This window comes from Dryobates pubescens, chromosome 23 (assembly GCF_014839835.1).
Source record: "Dryobates pubescens isolate bDryPub1 chromosome 23, bDryPub1.pri, whole genome shotgun sequence".
NCBI classification, from domain to species: Eukaryota; Metazoa; Chordata; class Aves; order Piciformes; family Picidae; genus Dryobates; species Dryobates pubescens.
The window spans coordinates 15,779,028-15,800,011 of NC_071634.1; the positions used below are offsets into that span (position 1 = coordinate 15,779,028).

Below are 20,984 nucleotides of genomic sequence, written 5' to 3' on the forward strand. Positions count from 1 at the left end.
CAGACACTGGTGGAGCTGAAGCAGGGGAGGGCACTGCTGGCCTCCCAGCACTGCTCTCCTCCTCACCAGCAGTGACAGAAATTCTCCAGGGCAGAGAATCTGGGACTTACATGGAAAAAGGACTCTGTGATATTTTTAAACCACAAAAGCTCTCTGGGGCCCCATATCACAAACTCTGACACAGAGATGCAGTCCAACCCTTACATAGCTCACTGTCCCAACTCCTGCCCCAGTAAAGCCCAACTGCAGGATCCTGGATGAAGGATGTACTTGCAGCCCAGAAAGCAAATCCCATCCTGGGCTGCAGCAAGAGAAGTGTGGCCAGCAGGGCCAGGGAGGGGATTCTCCCCCTCTGCTCCACTCTGCTGAGACCACAGCTGCAGCTCTGGGGCCAGTTCTGGAGCCTCTGTGCCAGGAAGGGTCTGGAGGTGCTGGAAGGTGTCCAGAGAAGGGCCACGAGGAGGAGCAGAAGGCTGGAGCTGCTCTGCTGTGAGGACAGACTGAGAGAGTTGGGGCTGTTCAGGCTGGAGAAGAGAAGGCTCTATGGAGACCTTCTTGTGGCCTTCCAGGATCTGAAAGGGGCTCCAAGAAAGCTGGGGAGGGACTTTTGAGGGTGTCAGGGAGTGATAGGACTGGGGGGGATGGAAATAAACTAGAAATGAGGAGATTCAGATTGGATGTTAGGAAGAAGTTCTTCCCCATGAGGGTGGTGAGAGCCTGGCACAGGCTGCCCAGGGAGGTGGTGGAAGCCTCATGCCTGGAGGGTTTTAAGGCCAGGCTGGATGTGGCTGTGAGCAGCCTGCTGTAGTGTGAGGTGTCCCTGCCCATGGCAAGGGGGCTGGGACTGGCTGAGCCTTGAGGTCCCTTCCAGCCCTGACAGTTCTATGGTTCTATGATTTTCTCCATCATGCTGCCCACTCCTGTACTGCCCCTGCTGGCTGAGCATCTGGGCCAGGAACAACAGAACTCCCCCCAGAGCTGCTGGCCAATGAAGCCATAGAACTGGCTCTTTGGTGACCCTTCCCACTTCTAACACTGGCACAGGTCAGGAGAGAAGACAAACCCTGAAGATAATTAAGTTGAGAAACATCTCAAAACAGTTTTGCTTTGCCCTGTGGCTCCCCTCAGCCTCCACCAACCAGGGCTGGTCTCAGGGCTTATCTGTCACTTAATTAGATGTTCTAATTAACACAGCAGCCAGTGAATGACACTTGGGCTGCATCAGCACAAGTGAGTAACATAAAGAGTCATTTCCTCGAGCGGCTGCCACCTCCCTGGCACCGAGGGGCAGAGGTTGATGCCATTCAAGCTGGCAGAGGCAGGAGCAGGGGGGGTTGGTGGCAACCACAGAAGCCATTTGGTAACTGCAGCCCATCAGGCTCTAGGTTAAAACCAGCAAGTTCAGGAATTCCACCCTCATCTCATGCCCAGTGCCCTCCCTTCCCAGGAGGTATCAGTGACAAAGCCTCTCAGAAGGGCTTCCAAACACACTTGGGTCACAAAGTCTCACCAAGGACCTCCTGGAGCATCAGCCAGGTGTCCTGCCCCAACCCCATTCCCCAGCTCCTTCCCCTCAGGGGGTCCCCATCACTCAGAACATGGAGGGTACAGGTCACACTCCAACAGCCCAGAAGCTCCCTCTGCACTGGCACATGGTGATTTGGAGGCATCCAGAAGCCACCTGCAATCCCAGCCCAAAGTGAGCCCAAAGGTCTCCTTCTGGCAGTGCCAAACCACCAAGGGAGGTGTGAGAGAATCCCCTCTGGTCACACAGACCCCTCCAGCAGGACACAGCAGTGCTGCAGATACTCAGGTTGTGGGCACAGGCACTGAGGTGGTGGCACAGCGATGGATGGAGCAGCAGCCATCTGCAGAGAGCTGCCACAGTCACCAGCCTGTGGGACAAGGGAGCCTGTGGAGCCTGGAGATGAGCAGCCCCAGAGGGGATCTGAGCAATGCTCAGCAAGAGCTAAAGGGCAGGGGGCCAGAGGATGACTCTTGTCAGTGGTGCCCTGTGACAAAGTAAGGCAAATGGACACAAACTGGAACCCAGGAGGTTCCATGGACAGAAACCTCTTGGCTGTGAGGGTGCTGAAGGCCTGGAGCAGGCTGCCCAGGGAGGCTGTGGAGTCTCCTTCCCTGGAGGGATTCCAGACTCCCTTGGACATTGTGACCCTGGTCAGCCTGCTCTGGGCTACTCTGCTTTAGCAGGGGGTTGGACTGGATGATCTTCAGAGGTCCCTTCCAGCCTCCACCATGCTGGGATCCTGGGGGTTCCTTGGCTATTTGAAGCCACTGGTGACCAGTCACTGAAAAATGGACACAATTCCAAGTGATTTGATGTGTGATTGAAGTGTGACTTGGGTCACTACCACGTTTTGCCTGAGCACGATGGTCTCCATGCTTCGCTCCCTTACAGCAGACAGCCCCCAAGGACCCAGGCCCCCAGGGTCCTCCTTCCAGCAGCCAGCCTGGCAGTGTCACTCTGGCACATGGGGACACCTTCCCCCAGGCAGGCCTGACTACCTGAACCTCAAACTGTCACTCACAGCACAGATGAAAAAGTTTCAGGTGAATCTCAAGCCCAGCAACCAAACAGAGCTCTGACAAGCTCCCGTGGTGAGCTTCACCACCACAGCTCAAAACACTCTTGGCCTCAGGCTGCAGGAACAAGGCTGGAGTAAGGAAAGGCTGGGAAATAACTCTAGCTTCTGTCAAGTCTGGTTATCCCCTGCAGAAAGCTGGGGATCACCCTGGGATTAAGAAGGGACCCTGGTGACACAGAGGAGGTGCCTGCCACCATAGCCAGCAGACCCAGAGCAGGTCTGCCACCGACGGACTGGCAGATGGGGCAGGATGAAGCGCCCACCACAGTGCTGGATTCCTCCTGCTCAAGGCCTGGGGAGTGAGACATCAAATGCAGATGGCTTGGGTGCTCCTGAACACAATGACACCACCCACACAGCACTGCTGTACGACCACATGTCCCTAGAACTCCTGCATGGTCACCACCACAACAGCCCCAGCGCAGCGCTGGTCACTGACAGCCAAATGCAGTTGGAGTAGAAGGCCCAAAATTGGAATAGAAGACCAAAGCTCATGGAATCACTTCATGTTTGTGTGAAAACAGAATTGGTTTGGTTCAAAGAGACCTTTAGGATCATCAGTTCCAGCCTCTAGCCCAGCACTGCCAGGTCACCACTAAACCATGGCCCTCAGCACCACAGCTACACAGCTTTGAAACCCCTCCAGGGATGGAGACTCCACCACTGCCCTGGGCAGCCTGGGCCAGGCCTTGGCAACCCTCAAGGGGAAGAAATTGTTCCTCATGTCCAACCTAAACCTCCCCTGGGGCAACCTGAGACTGTTTCCTCTTCTCCTATGACTTGCTCCTTGAAAGAAGACACCAACTGGTACCTGGCTCCAACCTCCTTTTGGGGAGTTGCAGAGAGGCAGAAGGTCTCAGCCTCCTTTGCTGCAGGCTGACCAACCCCAGCTCCTTCAGCTGCTCCTCACAAGACTTCTGCTCTAGACCCTTCCCCAGCTTCACTGCCCTTCTCTGGACTGGCCGGGCTCCAGCACCTCAATGTGTCTCCTGCAGTGAGGGGCCCAACACTGAACACAGTGAGCAGGACAGAGCTGCCAAGATTCAGCCTTCCACCTCCTTCTCTCTGCTCCCTGCACTGAAAACAGCCACATGCAGGAGACAGAGCCCAGAAGGCTCCAGCAGCCCTCAAGCCACCGCAGACATCCCCTCCCGGCCCAGAGGAGCATCTGCAGCCACATCCCCCCACGGAAACACACTTTGACCCCACACAGGGTGGGCAAAACAACTTCCCAGCCACACGCTGTCACCGGCGGCCCTGAGCCTCTCTCTGTCCAGCAGCCGAAGCGAATACCCCCTTCAGCCAGGAACCAAACCACCACCCCCACCCTACCGGCGGCGGGCTCGCTGCGCTCACACAAGCCCAGGGGTGGGCCACGGGGGACGTGGGACATGCCCCGCGCCGGCTGCGGCCCCAGCGCGATGGGGAGGGAGGCAGGGAGGGGGCTCCAGCCGTGCCACGGCGCAGCCCTCCCGCCCCTGGAGTCACCAGGTGAAGGAGACGGCGACGGCAGCGCTGCCTGTCCCCGGAGCAGCCGGGGTCTGGGACGCGATGTCACCGCGGCGGCAGGGAGGCACACGACAAAGAAAGGCGTCGGGGAGCGAGGCCCGGCGGCGGGGCCGGGTGCCCGGGGCTCTGCCCGCCCAGGGTTAACCGCGGCACGGTAAAACCTGGAAATGGTTGGCAGGCACTCGGAAGCTGAGCATCTCACCCTGCAACCTGGAAAATAAGCACAGGGGGAGGAAAAAAAAACCCACCACAGCCACAAAAAAAAACCCACCCCAAGCAACAAACCCCGGGCTGCAGAAAGGAAAAGAAGCCCAAATCTCTGTGCCGAGCAGCCCCCAGCAAGGCTCTGCCTGAGCCGAGGCCTCGCCGCGGTCCTGCTGACCCTTCCCTAACTTGCACCCGAAGGACGCGGCCGCTGGCGGGATTCGGGCTGTTTGTCCACCCCCCCGCCACCACCCCCACCCACCGAACACAGGCTGCCAGGCAGGAGGAGATGAAATTCCAGACAGAGGAAAGCCCAGGAAGCACGATCTCCATTTCAGCACAACCCCAGCTCTGTTTTCCCCTGCGCCAGCATCACCGCACAGCACCAGCTCACCTCCCGGCATCGCCGCACAGCCCCACATCACCTCCCGGCATCGCCAGGACTTTGCCAGCAAGTTTCCCCCCGCGGCTTACCCGGCTGTACGTGTGTCTCTTGCTCTGGGCCATGCTGCTGCTGGCTCCTCTCTTTATTTTAAAGATCTATCCTTTGTAGCTGCCGTTCTGCCCTCATGGCCAGCAGGAATTCAGCAGAGCTCGCTCCCCCTCCTGCCCGTCAAAGCATCCCGGCGTGCCCGGCCAGGCGCTGCCGGGTGGCACAGGAAGGGGGAAAAGCCCTTTCCTGGCCGAGGATTCTTTACTAGAGGATACACAGAAATCCAGCCCGGCTGATGGAGCCTACTCTGCGCTAGTGCTGCTCCAGACTTGTCACCAGCACTGCTGGGTCCTAACGCTCCCCGGCTGCCGGCGGAACCGCAGCACCAGCAGCAATCGGCGCTGGCACAGCCGCGGCACTGCCACTGGCACGGCCGCGGCACTGCCACTGGCACGGCCACCGCTCGCCCACCCGAGGGAAGGAAGGACAAAAGGAAGGACAAAAGGCGCTGGGAAGCATAAAGCCTCCCGCAAGCTGTCCTGCTGGGTGTAGGGGATGCCCTGATTTCCTCCTACCTGGAAGCTAACCAAGAAGCCAGTGCCATGGCCAGGCTCGGGGTGCCCCCCAGACCCCTCGCTAAGCACCAAGTCTTGCCCCCACTAGCCATGACTTCCCCTTCCCAGTCCCCCAGCACCACATCACTCCATGGCAAAGTTTAAAGAGAAACAACGTCAGGATCAGAGAATTCCCAAAGCCCAGCACAGTGGAGGCTGGGCGGGACCTCTGGAGACCACCAAGCCCACCGCCCCTGCTAAAGCAGGGCACCCACAGCAGCTTGCCCACGATCACAATGCCCAGGTGGGTTTGGAAGCTCTCCAGGGAAGGAGACTCCACAGCCTCTCAGGGCAGCCTGCTCCAGGGCTCCAGCACCCTTTCAGGAAACAAGTTTCTCCTCCTGGGTGCCAGTTTGTGGCTTGTTGCCCCTTGTCCTGTCGCTGGGCACTGCTCCCATCCTCTAGCACCCCACCCCTTAGCTATTGATCGGATCCCCTCTGGGGCTGCTCTTCTCCAGGCTCAACAGCCCCAGGGCTCTCGTCCCTTGCTCCTCACAGGGATGCTCCAGGCCCCTCAGCATCCAACTGCTGGACTCTCTCCAGTAGTTCTCCATTTCTGTCTTGAAGAGGAGAGCCCAGAACTGGAGGCAGCACTCTAGATGTGGCCTCCCTAGGGCAGAGTAAAGGGGGAAGAGAACCTCCCTGGACCCGCTGGCCACACTGCTCCTCATGCAGCCCAACAGAGCAGGCTGAGCTCCCCAGCTGAGGCGAGCACACAGCCGGAGCAGAGGCAGCCGCAGGCTCGGAGCCCAAACAGTTAACGAGGGGCATTTGTTAAATCAATAATTGTTCTTCCCCGGGTTGATCTGAATAGGAGCCTAATTAAAGTCATCAGCCCCTCTTCTCAGAGCTGTCTGCAGCGTTAATTGCTGCCTTTGAAATGGTGAGCACAGCTTTGGCAAGCCACCGCCACCAGCCACCTCCTCCCCGGCGGAGGGACACCAGCACGCACCGGCAGCTGGGGGCTTCCTGCCCCGCCAGCTGGGGGCTTCCTGCCCCGCCACCGCCCCCGGCACGCCGCCCCCCGCGGCGGCTCCCAAGGCACGGGCTGCACCCTGAATTTACTGCGGGCTGCACCCTGGGTTTGCACCTGACTGCAGCGACCGCAGCAAAGGTGATGACCTACCTGGAGAGGATGGAGAGAAAAACCAACCTCCGCAGGAGGTGTTTGGAAGGGTGCAGAGGAAGTGCTGGACTGAAACACAGAATTCTTTAGGTCGGAAGAGACCTTTAGGATCATCAAACCCAACCCTTAGCCCAGCACTGCCAGGGCACCACTAAACCATGGCCCTCAGCACCACAGCTACACAGCTCTGAAACCCCTCCAGGGATGGGGACTCCAGCACTGCCCTGGGCAGCCTGGGCCAGGCCTTGGCAACCCTCAAGGGGCAGAAATTGCTCCTCATGTCCAGCCTAAACCTCCCCTGGCACAACTTGAGGCCATTCTCTCTTCTCCTACAGCTTGTTCCTTGGGAAAAGAAACCAAGCCCCAGCTGGCTCCAGCCTCCTCTCAGGGAGCTGTAGAGAGCCAGGAGGTCTCCCCTCAGCCTCCTTTTCTCCAGGCTCAACAACCCCAGCTCCTTCAGCTGCTCCTCAACAGTCCTGTGCTCTGGTCCCCTCACCAGCTTCATTACCCTTCTCTGGATACACTCCAGCACCATCAGCTGTGTGACAAAAGACTCCCCAACATCAAGAAACACCTCTTGAGTCACCTTTCCCTGTTCCTCTCCAAGGGCTGTGCACACACTGGGGCTCCCTGCCCTGCCCAGGCTCACCAAATCAGGTCCCTTCTGCTTCCTTTCTCATTACACTGATTTTTTTTCCCTTTTAGAAAGCCCAGCAGGTGCTTTAGCCACCACCTCCAGCTTTGGAAGCCTACAGTGACCCACTTCCAGAGCCTGGGAGGGTACACTGCAGGAAACATCATCTGAGGGAGAAGCTGGAAGGACAAGCAGGGAAATCCCATTAATAAATCCTCCTCTGGAGGCAAAGGAAACTGGGAAACAGCTACAGGATTTCACAGAGGCTTGAGAAGGTGCAGAGAGGGAACAGTGCTGCAGTGGCCTGGGAATGGGTGATGCAGGTCACATCCACTGCCCAAGGGATGGGAATGTAGCCCTGTCCCTCCCACAGATCCTTAGGGATAACAGAACAGACACCAGACCACACCAGGAAGGCTTCCTCCCAGCGAGGCCAGCTGCAGCTGGAAGCTCTTTTTCCATTTAAAACCAACACCACAAATGCTGCATGGCTGACTTCCCTCTCCCTCCTGCCCACTCCTGGAGTTTGCCACCTTAAACCTGAAGCAAACCTTTTCAAACAGCAACACCATTATCCCCCCAGAGTGCCCCCCCAGAGCCCATCCCACCACTCTGCTCAGCAGCCAGCACCTCCTGGCAAATGCCAGTGGCACCACAAACCACCACCAGCAGCATGGAGCTCACCTAAGACTGCCCCATCTCCCCTCCCCACCCCCCCAGAGAAAGGAGCAAGACAGAGGAGGACAGAGTGAAGGGGTTTCCAGTAAGGACACAGCTGAGGCTCTAACACCCAGCTGGGGAATGGTTATGGTGTCACTAAAAACAGTTGTGCCAAAGTGGGAAACATTTGCACACTTGAAACAAGCCTGCCCAGGCTGGAGAGTGTGAGCAGGAACCTGGTGAAGGTCAGCAGTGCTAAGGGCAGGGTCCTGCACCAGCACAGCTGAGGGGCTGACCTGCTGGGCAGCAGCTCTGTGGAGAAGGATCTGGGAGTGCTGGTGGACAAGAAGCTCACCATGAGCCAGCAAGGTGCCCTTGTGGCCAAGAAGGCCATTGGGATCCTGGGGTGCATGAAGAAGAGTGTGGCCAGCAGGTGGAGGGAGGTTCCCTCCCTCTTTACTTTGCCCTAGGGAGGCCACATCTGGAGGACTGGGTCCAGGTCTTCTGGGCTCCCCAGCTGAAGAGATAGGGAACTGCTGGAAAGAGTCCAGCAGAGGCTACAAAGCTGCTGAGGGGCCTGGAGCCTCTCTGTGAGGAGCCCTGGGGCTGAGAGCCTGGAGAAGAGCAGCCCCAGAGGGCATAGGAGCAATGCTCAGCAAGAGCTAAAGGGTGGGGGGCAAGAGGACAAGGCCAGATTCTGAGTGGTGCCCAGTGTCAGAATAAGGGCAGCAAAGCTTCCTCTTGAGTCATAAGCTGCTCAGTTTCCAGCAAACTTGGGCTCAGAGAAGAAACTCTAAGCATGGCACTTCAAGGTTCACTCTTTATGGTGCTAGTATGAATCCAGACTGAATTTGATGAGCTTAAGGCTGTTGATTAAACTCTAAGCTCTGCAGGTTGTTCCAGGTGACCTGAAACTCAGCCTGGGGACTTCTCTGTTCTTGATGGGGAATGACTGCAAGGGAAGCTTGACCTGCACCAGCTCCTCCTCCTCCTCTGTTCTGAAGGGCAGAACAGCAGAGTGCAGTGGGCAGGTCTGTGACAGGACAAGAGGAAGCAGACTCAGGTTGTGCCAGGGGAAGGTTTAGGCTGGACATGAAGCACAATTTTTCCCCCCACAGGGTAGTCAAACCCTAGAACAGGCTGCACTGGGGGAGTCCCCATCCCTGGAAGGATTCCAAAGCTGTGGAGATGTGGTGCTAAAAACATGGTTATGTGATGGGCTAATGGTTGGACTCAATGGTCCTAAAGGTCTTCTCCATCCCAAATGATTCCCTGTTAAGAAAGGCAAATTCCAGCCCTGTAGCTGGTGCAAGAGCCAAACAAATCTCGACTCCAGCACTGCCAGGAGCAGAACAAACTTACTGCTGCCTCCCAAAAGCCATCTAAATGAGGCCAATAACACAGGGAAAAAAAATCTGCTGAGCCACTGAAAACCTGAATTAAGCCTCTGCACTGCCAACCAGTGCACACTGTGTGCTGCAGCCAGGCTGAAGCCCCCACACCCAGCAGCGCCGCCCCAGAAACTCTTCACGCTTCCCATGTCACAAACTGTCCCCTCCTACATTCAGACCATGATCTTTGTGGGGCACAGAGCATCCCTTGTACTGTCCCTATGCCCCCCCCCGGGCACAGGGCAGGTCTCAGCCTGCACACCCGCGGTGCAGAGACGATTCTGTGACTGGCACAACACCCAGGACACAGCGGGAGCTCACCCACGCTGCCACTCGGGACCAGGAGGAGGCTATTGAGATGCCTCAGCTGTTTCAAACAAGCCATCAGACACGTGTGTCACCGCAGTGCCACCAAACGCCAGCCGCTGGGGGAGGGGACACCGCTGCCAGCACCCCAGCACCGCTGAGCACCCCGTTTCCGAGCCAGAATGGATCCATGGCACTAGGACCCGGCGGGCGCTGCGAGCCTGCGCCCTGCACAGCTGCAGCAGCGCAGCGCCGCAGCCGCCGCGGCACAACGCCGGCTCCAGCCCTCCTGCCCCGGACCCAAGCATTTCCCTCCGGGCTTTGACAGGGAAACTCCGCGGGTGGCGATCGATGTGCCAGCAGCGCTGCCAGGGGACAGTAACCACGGAAACAGCCCCAAGAGATGCCGCGGACCAGCCCCGGCTCCCCGGCGGCGGGAGGAGGTCAGTCACGTTCGGCTCATCTCCATCGAACCACCGCTCATTATTTCATCCCCCAGCCCCTTCCGTGGCTACCGAACCCCAGCCACCTCCATGTCGGTGCCACTCAGCCCTCAGCGGGTTAATTGCAGCCAGAAAAGCTGAATTGAATGCAGCCCTGCTCGGCTTTATTGCGCGGAGATCAACCAAAACTCTTCCTTCCTCCCTGCTCTATTGCTCCAAGATCAACCCAAACCGTGAGACTGACCAGCTGCTGCCTCGCAGCACCGATCCAAGCACCCTTCACTTCTTTCTTGGAGCAATTACCATCCCTAATGAACTTCTCTTGCTGTGGAATTCCCAGCCAGCACCCCCCTTTCCCTCCCAGGGCAGAGAACCCAGGCATGCCATCGCCTCTCCCCACTCTGTGGCGGCATTATCTGGGCTTGCCGGGCATTTCATAGCCCATAAACCCCAATTAATCCATCAATTGATCACCCAGCAGAGAATTCCTCCCATGCCAAGAGGAGGATCCAGCCAAGGTGCTGTGTGCCCAGCTGCCACAGCTCCTGCTGGCTCACAGCCCATTTTCTGCCTCACTGCTTTGCACTCTTCAGCTATTTTCAAGACAAAATTGCAGAGTGTTTAGGCTAGAAAGGGTGGAAACCTCCCCCCCGGGATTCAGCTTCCCCAGGTCCTGCTGGGGATCTGGGGCTTTGCAGTGTGTTAGTAGAACACAACTGCCTGAAGGAGAGCCTTGGCTGGCAGAGCTGCTCCTCACAGCACCTCCTGCTATCAAAAACAAACTAAGATTGCTCCTTGCACCCCCCCAGACATTCCCAATGCAGTTTAGGAACGTTAAACCCAGGCAGAGCACCGCGGAGTGGGTCCCAGGCACTGCCTTGGTGCTTAAAGAGAAGACAGAAATCAGTCCAAGGTCACACAGCAGACCTCGGCAGTATCCTAAAACCCAAACACAACATCCACCTCCCAGTTAAGGACCAGCCCAGCCCTTCCTGGTGAGCTTTGCTCAGGGAATCTTGCACCACACATAAAGGACCTGGGAGATTCTGTTAGCAAGCAGGGAAAAGAAGCAGCCCTGGGCTGCTTTGTGCTCCTCTCTGCAGCGCTGCAGAGTGCAGCAAGGCCACACACACCCAGGCTGTGCTGGGTGCATGCTGCAGGAGCTCTGAAACCAACCAGGATTCACCATCACCAGAACCACAAGGAAAGGTTGTGTTTGTTGAGGAGAGCTATGGAGTCCACAGAAGCTCTCATCTGCCAGGGTGTAGCCCCTGGACAGCTCAGCTGCACAGAACAGCCCCAGCTTGCTGTCTGAAGGCACCAAGAGACCCATTTAACTGCAAACACCCAGCACAGACGCTCAGCTCACACACCAGGCTTTGGGGGACCCCTCCAGGGCTCCCCCTGCACTGGGCAGCAGGGAAGGAGGATGGAAATGCAGCAGTGCTAGGGACGGTCTCCTCTTTAAGGGTCTCCTCCCCCTGAGGGGCACAAGGCCACAGCAGCCATGAAGGGGCAAGGTGGCAATGGCAGCAGCACAGGGGGAGGTACCACCACAGCCACCATGCTTGGGCTGAGCCCCAGGGACATTCTGTGGCACAGGCCAAAGGTGGGGCTCGTGGCCCTCACCTTGCAGAGGAGGAAATGAGATCCCTTCAAGCCCAAAGCGATCAGAAAGGTTGGAGCTGCTGATTAGACGCAGCAGGGCTGAGGACTGGCATGACACATGGACACACCCCCTACAGCCCCATGGGCCACAAAGCAAGGGCCATGGGCCAGTGCTGATTTGATCAGTCAATTATCCTGCTGCCTAACGAGGGCTCTGTGTGCCCAGCACACAGCTACCAGAGCCATACTGCACCTTTACTGGACTGTATGGAAGAGAATGTGCCTGGGGATTGGGCTAGATGACTTTTAAAGTCCCTTCCAAGCCAAAGCATCCCAGGATCCAAACAAACACCCAGGCACAACAATTCCTGTTCTCTTCTTGCCCACTGAACACCTGCAGATCAGCTCTGCAGCAGTTCCCCAACGGCTGAGTCACTGCTACTCCACCTCCAAAGCCAACTACCTCTAATCCCAGGGCTGACCCTTGCAGCTTGTGCAGCTTCTGCTCCTTCCTAAATGCTGCTCCTCAAATCTTCACTTCTGCTTCTCATAAGGTTTTGGCTCCATCTTAAATTCAGAACCACCATTTCTTGGCAGTGCTGGGCTGACAGTTGGAGTCAATGATCTTAAAGGTCTCTTCAATTCCAGGATTCAATTCCTTCCATGATTCTATTCCATCCAGGATTCTGTTCCTTCCATGATTCTATTCCATCCAGGATTCTATTCCTTCCATGATTCTATTCCATCCAGGATTCTGTTCCTTCCATGATTCTATTCCATCCAGGATTCTGTTCCTTCCATGATTCTATTCCATCCAGGATTCTGTTCCTTCCATGATTCTATTCCACCCAAGATTCTATTCCATCCAGGATTTTATTCCTTCCATGGCTCTATTCCATCCAGGATTCTATTCCATCCAGGATTTTATTCCTTCCATGATTCTATTCCTTCCATGATGCTATTCATTCCATGATGCTATTCCATCCAGGATTCTATTCTTTCCATGGCTCTATTCCATCCAGGATTCTATTCCTTCCATGACTCTGTTCCATCCAGGTTTCTATTCCTTCCATGATGCTATTTCACCCAGACAGGTGGGATGCAGGTTTTCAGTGCTAACTCCTTGCTCCCCAGCTTGGGAACCTTCACACACACTGCTGGAAGAGGCTGGGGCCACAGCCAGGCTCTGCTCAGATGTGAGATCTCCTCCTGTTTCACAATGAAGCTCCAGCTCAGTGAAGACTGAAGGCTGATGCCGAGGGGTGCAGAGCGAGCTCTGTCCTCACTAGGAGAGAGGTTCCCATGGCAATCCAGGGTGACTCTGTTTGGTTTTTTCTTTCCCCATGGCACAGATTCCTTCATCCCAAAGGGGCCCACCATGGAATCAGCATGCTGCACCCCACAGGAGGGAGCCAGTCACCGTGTCCCAGACGGACAGAAGGCTTTCAGCACCACGCTGAGGGAAAAGGTGAATTACACTGGAAACAACCCCAAACCCTGCAGCTGGGCACAGCAGCGGGGAAGGATTACTCTCTTTTTTTAACCAAAACAAAGCCTAATGCAAATGTCCCTGAGCACAGCCAGCTCTGCCTCTACTACCCCTCAAGGCACACTGGCCTCTCAGGTCTGCTCCCATCTCTCCTTACATTTGTTGCTGGAAATATCTGCTCCAAACAGAATCCTTATTTCCACAGTGAGCTCAGGACTCAGTTGAGGAAACCACTGCTCTCACTGGCAAAGGTTTCTTCCTGCCCAGTGACTCTGGAGCTGGGCTGCAGGTACTGGTGCCACATCAAATGGCAGTGCCCAGTGTCCCCAGCAGCACTGTCACTGCTGGGTCACTGATGGGGTCCGGCACAGAGGAAGGGAGTAATGGTTCTATCCCAGCACAGGCACTAGGCACAGCAAGGGACAGGCAGGATTGCATCAAGACCCTGGGCAGGGGGCCCAGCACCTACTACTATGGACGTCTCCCCTGCCCACACACCCCCTGCTGCAGGAGGAGGCAGGGCTGGGCGGGAGGTGGATGTGGTGGGAGGCCACGAGCTACCCCACAGGGGAGAACAGAGCCTGGAGCCCTGCTACGTCCCTGCGAGAGGCCTACCCAGCACCGCCCCCTTCCCCAACATGAGAGCTGGGGTTCCCCAGCACTGACCCTGCCCTAGCAGACACCCCATGGGGATGGGGGTCCCTCAGTACTGCTCCCCCCCCCGCCTCCAAATACTCCATGGGTGGGTGCTGGGGTACACCGGCACTGACACACACACACCCCCGACAGCTACCCCATGAGGAAGATGAGCGATCCCTCAATGCTGACTCAGCATCGACCCCAACCCTACACATCCCTCGGGGGGAAGCAGAGACCTCCCGATCGCGCCTCAGAGGCCCCCCCACACGCCCCCCTATGAAGGGAAGGGGACGCTCCGCGCCCCAGTATTGACAATTCACCACCTTCTCCACTAAAGCACACACTATAAGGCAGGGGAAACCCCCTCCCGATTCCAGGACCCACCCAAGGCCGCCCCCGCCCGGTACCTGCCACCCGACCGCTCCTTAGCGCCGGTCCCCGCCTCCCGCCCTCGGAAACCAGCGGCCCCTCCCGCAAGGCCCCCACCAGGCCTGTCCGGGCTGCCCGCAGCGCTGCCTCACCGCGCTGCCGCGCGCCTGGCCCAGATTGGCGCAGGCATTAGTGTGGGCAGCCCTCGGGGGCCGAAGGGCGGAAGGGGTTCCCGGAAGTGACCATGCGTGTTGACGGCAGTGAAGCCGGCGGGGCGGCCTACGGAAGGGAACACAGTAGGGCGGGGGCTACCGGCGCAGATGGGGCTGGGTCCTCCCCGACGGGGCTGGGTCCTCCCCGATGGGGCTGGGCCCTCCCCGACGGGTAGGTACGGCTGGGACAGAGGAGGAAGCGGAACGGGACGTGGAGCTGTCGGTAAGTGTTGCAGGCTGGGTAGCGGCCTACCGGGCGGGCGACTGCCACCGCCCCATCTGCTGTCCCAGTGAACCGACTACGCTGTCTGGGTGAGAGTCCCACAGGTGGCATGGGAGGGTCAGGCCGCTTTTCAGCCTCCCTTGTCCACGAAGCTATTAGTACTCAGATGCTTGTACCCAATCGGGGCCCTGCTAACCACAGCTAGATCTGTGCTGGTTGGTCCAGTGTATTTTCAGCCCCAGCCCACTGGCTGCACTGGGATGTCTCCAGTGTTTCTAGATCCAGGACCTGGGATTTGGTGTTAACTTGGCTACTGCTTTAATCGAGACTCAGCCCCTTGTTTCTTGTCTAGTTGCAGGGATGCTCCCATAAAGCAATTAGCCAAGTCTTGCTGGTCCCAGTTAACATTGTGGTTAGCACTTCTACCCATCTTCCCAGCCCCTGCTCCCTTCCCAGCACCATGCTCTTCCCTCCTCAGTACTGCTGCAGCCAGCTGCCAGTGTGGTGGTGAGGTCCAGGGTGTCACTCTTGGCAAGGGGCAGCTGGGGTAATTTGTTTATCCCAGTCCCTCCTCAGCTCTGCCAGTGGGTTCAAGGTGAATTGTACTGGTGAGTCCTCTCTGCTTGCACTGGGATTTCAAGCGGGATTAAACTGCTGTGTTGGTGCCCAGAGCCCCAGGAAAGTGAAATCAGCCCTGGGTGGACACCCAGCCAGGCTGGGCGAGGCCACATGCTCCGAGGCAGAGCTTCCGTGATGCATTTGACAGAAATGGTTGAAGTACACCTGAAACAAACTCGGGCCCTGGCCACAGCCTGCTGTGCCCTGCCCCATTGTCCTTTTCCCCCTACAGCAGCCAGATGCCGAGGAGAAAGGAGGTGGCAGCGCTGCGCAGCCTCTGCCTGCAGAGCCTGGCCCAGCACATGGAGAGCCTCTGGGTGAAGGACTACAGCAAGAACTACCTGGATGAGTACCAGTTCCGCTTTGTCATGGGTCCCTTTAACGACCTGGGTGAGTGCTAGGGGCCAGGGACCTCCTTTCTGAGGAGGAGGAGGATGGGTGAGCGGTGCCAGGGCGCTCTGTCTGACCCTCAGTCTCTCCACAGCTGGCAGCTTGGTGCAGGAGCTGATCCACCTGCTGGGCAAGAGCCGGCGCCTGACGCGGGCAGCACTTCACCTGCTCCTGGTGCCACACCTGCAGGAGCTCAGCCTGCGGCCGTGCCCCAGCCTGGCCAGCAATGCCATTGGCCAGCTCATCACCATGCGCTGCAAGGTCAGTGGGCACGGTGCCCAACCACCCTGGGGCTTTGGGTGCCCACCCACCTTGCAGTGGGGCTGGGGAAGCGGGGCTAGGAGCTGCCCACCCATCCTGGTGCTGGGAGAGCAGGCTTGGGTGTGCCAATGCTCCACGGGGCTGGCAGTGCCCAACTCTGGGGGTCTAGGGGAGGGGGAATGGGGGTGCCTACCCCTTGTGGAACTTGCAGAGCAGGAATGGGGCTGCCCACCTTCTGTGGGGCTGGGGGAGAAGGGCAGGGGGTGCCCACCCACAGTGATGCTGGAAGAGAGGGAGTGGGGGAGCCCACCCTCCATGGGTGGATGTTGGGAAACAGAGGGGTGTCAGGGTCCCCCTGCATCCCCTGCCTACTGAAGGTCTCTCTCTCTGTGCCGTGGCAGAACCTGAGCTCCCTGGACCTGCAGGGCTGCAGCCGGCTCTCGGCGGACGTTCTGGTGGACCTGGCTGAGGGGCTGCCACAGCTCTGCCAGCTGAGGCTGGCAGGGACCCAGGCCAACGTCCAGGTGCTCTCAGCTGTGGGCTCCTGCTGCCGGCGCCTGCAGGAGCTGGACGTGTCCTGCTGCAAGAAGGTGTCCCCCCGCGCCCTGCGCCACCTGGCCTACGACCCCCTGGCCCAGGCCCTCTGCTGCCCCAGGCTCCGCGTCCTGCTGGCCCGCGACGTGGAGCCGGTGGACGACATGGTGCCAGCGGTGGCCTTCCTGCTGCTGGCTCTGCCACGCTTGGAGTTTCTGGCCCACAGTGCAGTGCCAGAAGCTCTCCACCTCTTCCACAAGTGCCAGTTTGATGGCACAAAGGACACTGAGGGTTTTCCCTCACTGGCAGAGCTGGCACAGCGACGAGGGGCTGTCCCTGGGGGCCCCCCGCTCACCCTGCCCCTTCAGCACGTAGAGGAGGTAGAGGAGCTGGCTCTGGCCACTGTCCACGCTGTCTGTCCTCAAACCAGGGAGGCCAGTGTGTGGCTAGGGGACACCCCAGGCCTGGCAAGCAGCTGGGAACTGCTAGGCTGGGACCACCTGGCCCGGCTCACCCTGGGCTGTGCCGGGCCGCAGAGCCGGACGCTGACAGAGGTGGTGCCGCTGGTTCAGAGACTGGGCCCTCGCCTGCAGAGCCTGGGCCTGCATGGCTTCTGCTGCCAGGATGAGGTCTCCCTGCCCTCCCTGCTTGCCAGCTGCACCAGCCTGCAGGCCTTCAGCGCCGAGCTGCACACCATGCCAGACACAAAAGCCCACCTTGAGGTCCCAGAGGACCCCTTGCACTGGGCCACCGACCTGCTGCCCCATAGCCTCACCCAGCTCCACAGCTTCTCCCTGGCCCTGGCCAGCGCCACTGACGTCTTCCCTGCACGGCACAGGTTGGCATTGTGTGCCACACTGGCCTCCCTGCTGTGCCATGCTCCACGCCTCCAGACCCTTCACCTGCTCAGTGTCCCCTTCCCACTGGACTCAGTGTTCCAGACGGTGCTGGCAGCACCGGGGCCACCACTGCTGGAGCTGCAGGAGCTCTCACTGGCCAAGAGCTCTGTGTCCAGCGAGACTGTGTGGCTCCTGCTGAGCTCCCAGAGTCCCCTGCGCCGCTTGGACCTGTCCCACTGCTGGAACATCTCCCGGAGGGACTATGACAGCTTTGTGAAGATGGCACACACACAGCAGCTGGAGCTGGACATTGCCTGGGAGTAACCAGATCCTTTAATAAACCAGTTAGGCCATGCCCCGTGGCACCATTTGTGCCCACTGCGGTGGCTGTCCTGCGACAGCCAGGCTCTGTGGCCACTCTTTCCCTTTGGGAAGGGTCTGGAAGGGGGGGGGGGGGCAGAACTTCAGTGGGGTGATCCCCCCTGTGCTGTACTTTAGGGTGCTGGGGCAGCTGCTTGCACCCTGGCACAGACTGCCCAGCACCCACATGGCACCGGTGTCCCCCTGGCAGTATCCATCCCTACGTTCCAGGGAGCTGCAGGGATCCTGGCACAGCAGCTGGCAACATCAGGTGTGGCACAGCCACTGCTGGTTCAGTGCTGGGGTCTGTCCCCAAGCCCTGTCAGCCTCTCCGACTCCTCCCAGAGCTTGCGAGCCAGCGCAGCGTCGCGCCCGGCCGGGGCGGGCAGTGCCAGCCTGCAGTCGCTCTTGAAGTACTTGCCTGTGATGCCCGACACCTCCTCTGCCACAGCGCAGTAGATGGTGCTGATGGCGCCCTGCTCCGGCGACTGTGGATGCAGTGCCGTGAGGAGGGGGCCTGGCAGCCCCCTGCCCACCCTGCTGCCATGGGAGGGGGGGTGTGGGCACTGCCCCTCACCTTTATGAGGGGGCGGAGGAGGAAGAAGAGGGTGCGCATGGCCCAGCCGAAGTGCCGCATGATGCTGGTGCTCACCACGCCAGGACTCAGCACATTGCTGGTCACCCCTGCCAAACCACACTCATGGCACCGTGCCCTCAAGGACCCTGGCACAGCCAGTGCTTGGTCCCTGGCACCTGAATGCTGCCCAAGCCCAGGCTCAGAATGGGGGCTCCACCGTGCCCCAGCACCAGAGATGCCCCAGGGGATGCGGTCATCCCTGGGCAAGGTGCATGGGGGTGTCCCAGAGAGCTTCTGCCAGGGCTGAGACCCACCCTGACCCCGTCATGCAGCACCTGTGTCCTGGCACAGCATCCTGAGGACAGGGTGCAGCGCTCCCTGGGAGCTGCTTGGCACAGGACCGCGTGGCATGGAGCAGCACAGCACTGCACGGTATTGGCCGTGTATAGCATGACACAGCAGAGTACTGCTGGGCATTGTGTGACATGGCACAGCATGGCACTGCATGTCATGGTATAGCCACAGCCCTGCATGGCGCTGCTCAGTACAGCATGGTACTGCTCGTCAGGGTACTGCACGGCACGGCAGAGTCTGGCACAGCTTATCCTGGCACCCACCTGTGCCGTGCAGCCGCCGGGACAGCTCGGCGCTGAAGAGGACGTTCATCAGCTTGGTGCTGTTGTAGGCAGCGTCGTAGCCCCTGGGCCGCCGCTGCCCGGTGAGGTACCGGCCGTCAGCGGTGCCCGCGCTGTGCCGCAGCGACGAGACGTTGACCACGCGGGCAGGCGCCGAGGCCTTCAGCAGCTCTGCGTGGGGCAGGGAGCGGTGAGTGGGAAGGGGTCCCCGGCAGCCCCGCAGCCCCCCGGCAGCCCCCTAGTGCTCACCCAGCAGCAGGTTGGTAAGCAGGAAGGGGCCCAGGTGGTTGGTGGCGAAGGTCATTTCCAGGCCCTCCGGCGTGACAGTGAAAGGCAGCCCTGGGCGAGGGGGGACAGGTTGGCCAGGAGCCGGGCGGCGAGGAGAAGCTGGACTGTGGCCGGGGCTGGCGGGGGCCCGACCCTGACCCCGGGCGCGGAGCGTACCGGTGACGCCGGCGTTGTTGACCAGCACGTCCAGCCGCGTCTCCTCCTGCAGCACAGCCTGGGCGAAGGCTCGCACCGAGGCCAGCGAGCTGGTGTCCAGCACCCGCAGCAGCACTGCGGGGTTGCCGGTGGCCGCCCGGATCTCCTCCACCGCCGCCTGGCCCCGCTCCTGGCTCCGGCACGCCAGGATGGTGCGGGCGTTCCTGCGGGCCAGGTCCATGGCCACACATTTGCCAATCCCTGCGCCACAGGGAGGTGAACCCCGACGGGTCCCCGTGGTGAGGGGTCCCTAGGGGATCCGTGTCCCTGTCCCTGGGGCCGCGGCAGCCCTGGGAGCAAGGCAGGACTGTAGAGGGGAGCCCTGTCCTGGGCAGTTCAGCTACTGCCAGGAGCCCAGTGCCCACCCCAACACAGGGTGTCAGGGGGGCAGTGTTCCAGGCTCTGTGGCATGGTGTGGCTGTGTGGGGATGGGGACAGGGATGAAGATGAGGGTGGGTGCAGGAAGGAGCTGGTGGTAGCATCTCACTGCAGGTCAGTCGATGGCTCACCCTGGACCACACAGGCAGGATGGTGACTGCAGCCATGGCCACCAAACCCATGCAGCAGCGCAGCACTGGCACTATGCTCCAGTGCAGCAGGAAACAACAGGCACTCAGAGGCACATGGACCCCAGCACATGTGGAGCCACCCTGTCCCTGAGCATGCCCTGGAGCATCCCATTGCCCCACATGGAAGGGGACACGTCACCACATGAGCTCCATGGGTCCCACTGGCCCGAGCTGTGCCAGTCCCAGCCCAGTACCTTGCAGTGGGACATACGTGGAAGCAGTGACCCCACTCCCAGCAAGAGGTTCTGGTTCCAACACGGTGTGGTGCTCATGGTGGCAGGCAGCATGGTGGCAGTTGGGACACTGCCAGCAGTGCAGTGACCTTGGCTGTCAGTCATTAACCTGGCTGGGGCAGAGTCCAGCCGCTGCAGCTGGGGAGGGGCTGGGGGCACAGCTGCCCAGAGCCCATCAAGGCCGAGCTGTTCCTGGCTGGAGGATGCCAGCTCACCGAGGACCAGCTCCCAAGCACAGGAGGCGGTGTGCAGTGGCCAGTGCAGTGCAGAGGATGTCTGCTGGCACCATGGCTGTGAGCACAGGTCACCAGCAGCGCATGGTGTGGGACCAGGGACCAGCCACCAGCCATTCCTGCAGTGCCAAAGCTGGGCCTGTGTTCCCAAGGCTGGGGAAGCGAGACCCACGTCCCCTGCGGGCCACCCCACGGCACCACCATCACCGCTACGCATGCCACCAGCCCATTCTCCACCCCGAGGGGACAGGGAGCTGCCACCACCCCCAGCTCTGGCTGCCAAGGGTCCCATGGCCAGGTAGGACCCTGCCCCCATGCCCTGCACCTCCCCAGCCCCATGCCAAGCCCCACAGCACTGGCACTGCCCTGGCACTGCTCACCGCTGTTGGCTCCGGTAACGATCACTGTCTTGCCGGTCAGGTCAGTGGGACACCCGCGGGGGTCCCAGCGTTGTCTCCTCTGTGCCCAGAGGAGCAGCCCCAGAAGCAGTGTGAGCAGGAACCAGCATGGGTGGCTGCAGGCACTCAGCAGATCCATGGCTGGGCACTGTGGTGTGCCTGGGGTGCAGAGTCTGGCTCAGGCTGGAGGTCGGTCCTGGAACTTTGCCCAGTGGTGTTCAAAAAGGGATTGGATGTGGCACTTGGAGCCATGGTTTAGTTAGTCATGAGGCATTGGGTGACAGGTTGGCCTTGATGACCTCTGAGGTCTTTGCCAACCTTGTTGATTCTGTGATGCTACGATTCTATGAGATGTGTGCCAGAAGGGCTGGCAGCACCATGGCCTGCT

At 59.6% G+C, this 20,984-nt stretch overlaps 3 protein-coding genes across 4 annotated transcripts in view; 1 reads left to right on the top strand and 2 right to left on the bottom strand.

The window, feature by feature from the left end:
* Nucleotides 1-5,128, bottom strand: part of DCTN1 (dynactin subunit 1) — a 51,904-nt gene extending 46,776 nt beyond the window's left edge. The window contains exon 1 of the mRNA XM_054172229.1: nucleotides 4,794-5,128. Coding sequence (XP_054028204.1) covers nucleotides 4,794-4,826 — 33 coding nt within the window. The 5' untranslated portion in view covers nucleotides 4,827-5,128. The remainder of the gene's footprint in view (nucleotides 1-4,793) is intronic.
* Nucleotides 5,129-12,888: 7,760 nt separating this feature from the next.
* Nucleotides 12,889-17,483, top strand: LOC128898433 (uncharacterized). Of its 2 annotated transcripts, none has more exons than XM_054172227.1 (4): nucleotides 12,889-13,002; nucleotides 15,317-15,474; nucleotides 15,569-15,735; nucleotides 16,137-17,483. In XM_054172227.1, exons 2-4 carry the CDS (start codon nucleotides 15,324-15,326, stop codon nucleotides 17,430-17,432), a joined length of 1,614 nt encoding a protein of 537 aa, XP_054028202.1. In that variant the 5' UTR covers nucleotides 12,889-13,002; nucleotides 15,317-15,323; the 3' UTR covers nucleotides 17,433-17,483. The 2 variants fall into 2 exon arrangements, with proteins under 2 accessions (XP_054028202.1, XP_054028203.1); XM_054172228.1 differs by lacking the exon at nucleotides 12,889-13,002 and adding an exon at nucleotides 14,406-14,466.
* A 141-nt stretch (nucleotides 17,484-17,624) lies between these two features.
* Nucleotides 17,625-20,867, bottom strand: LOC104308838 (retinol dehydrogenase 13-like). Its single transcript, XM_054172231.1, has 5 exons — nucleotides 20,579-20,867; nucleotides 18,930-19,364; nucleotides 18,663-18,851; nucleotides 18,046-18,152; nucleotides 17,625-17,956 (listed from the first exon to the last, which is right to left on the bottom strand). Exons 1-5 carry the CDS (start codon nucleotides 20,733-20,735, stop codon nucleotides 17,762-17,764), a joined length of 1,083 nt encoding a protein of 360 aa, XP_054028206.1. The 5' UTR covers nucleotides 20,736-20,867; the 3' UTR covers nucleotides 17,625-17,761.
* Between the last annotated feature and the right edge of the window lie 117 nt (nucleotides 20,868-20,984).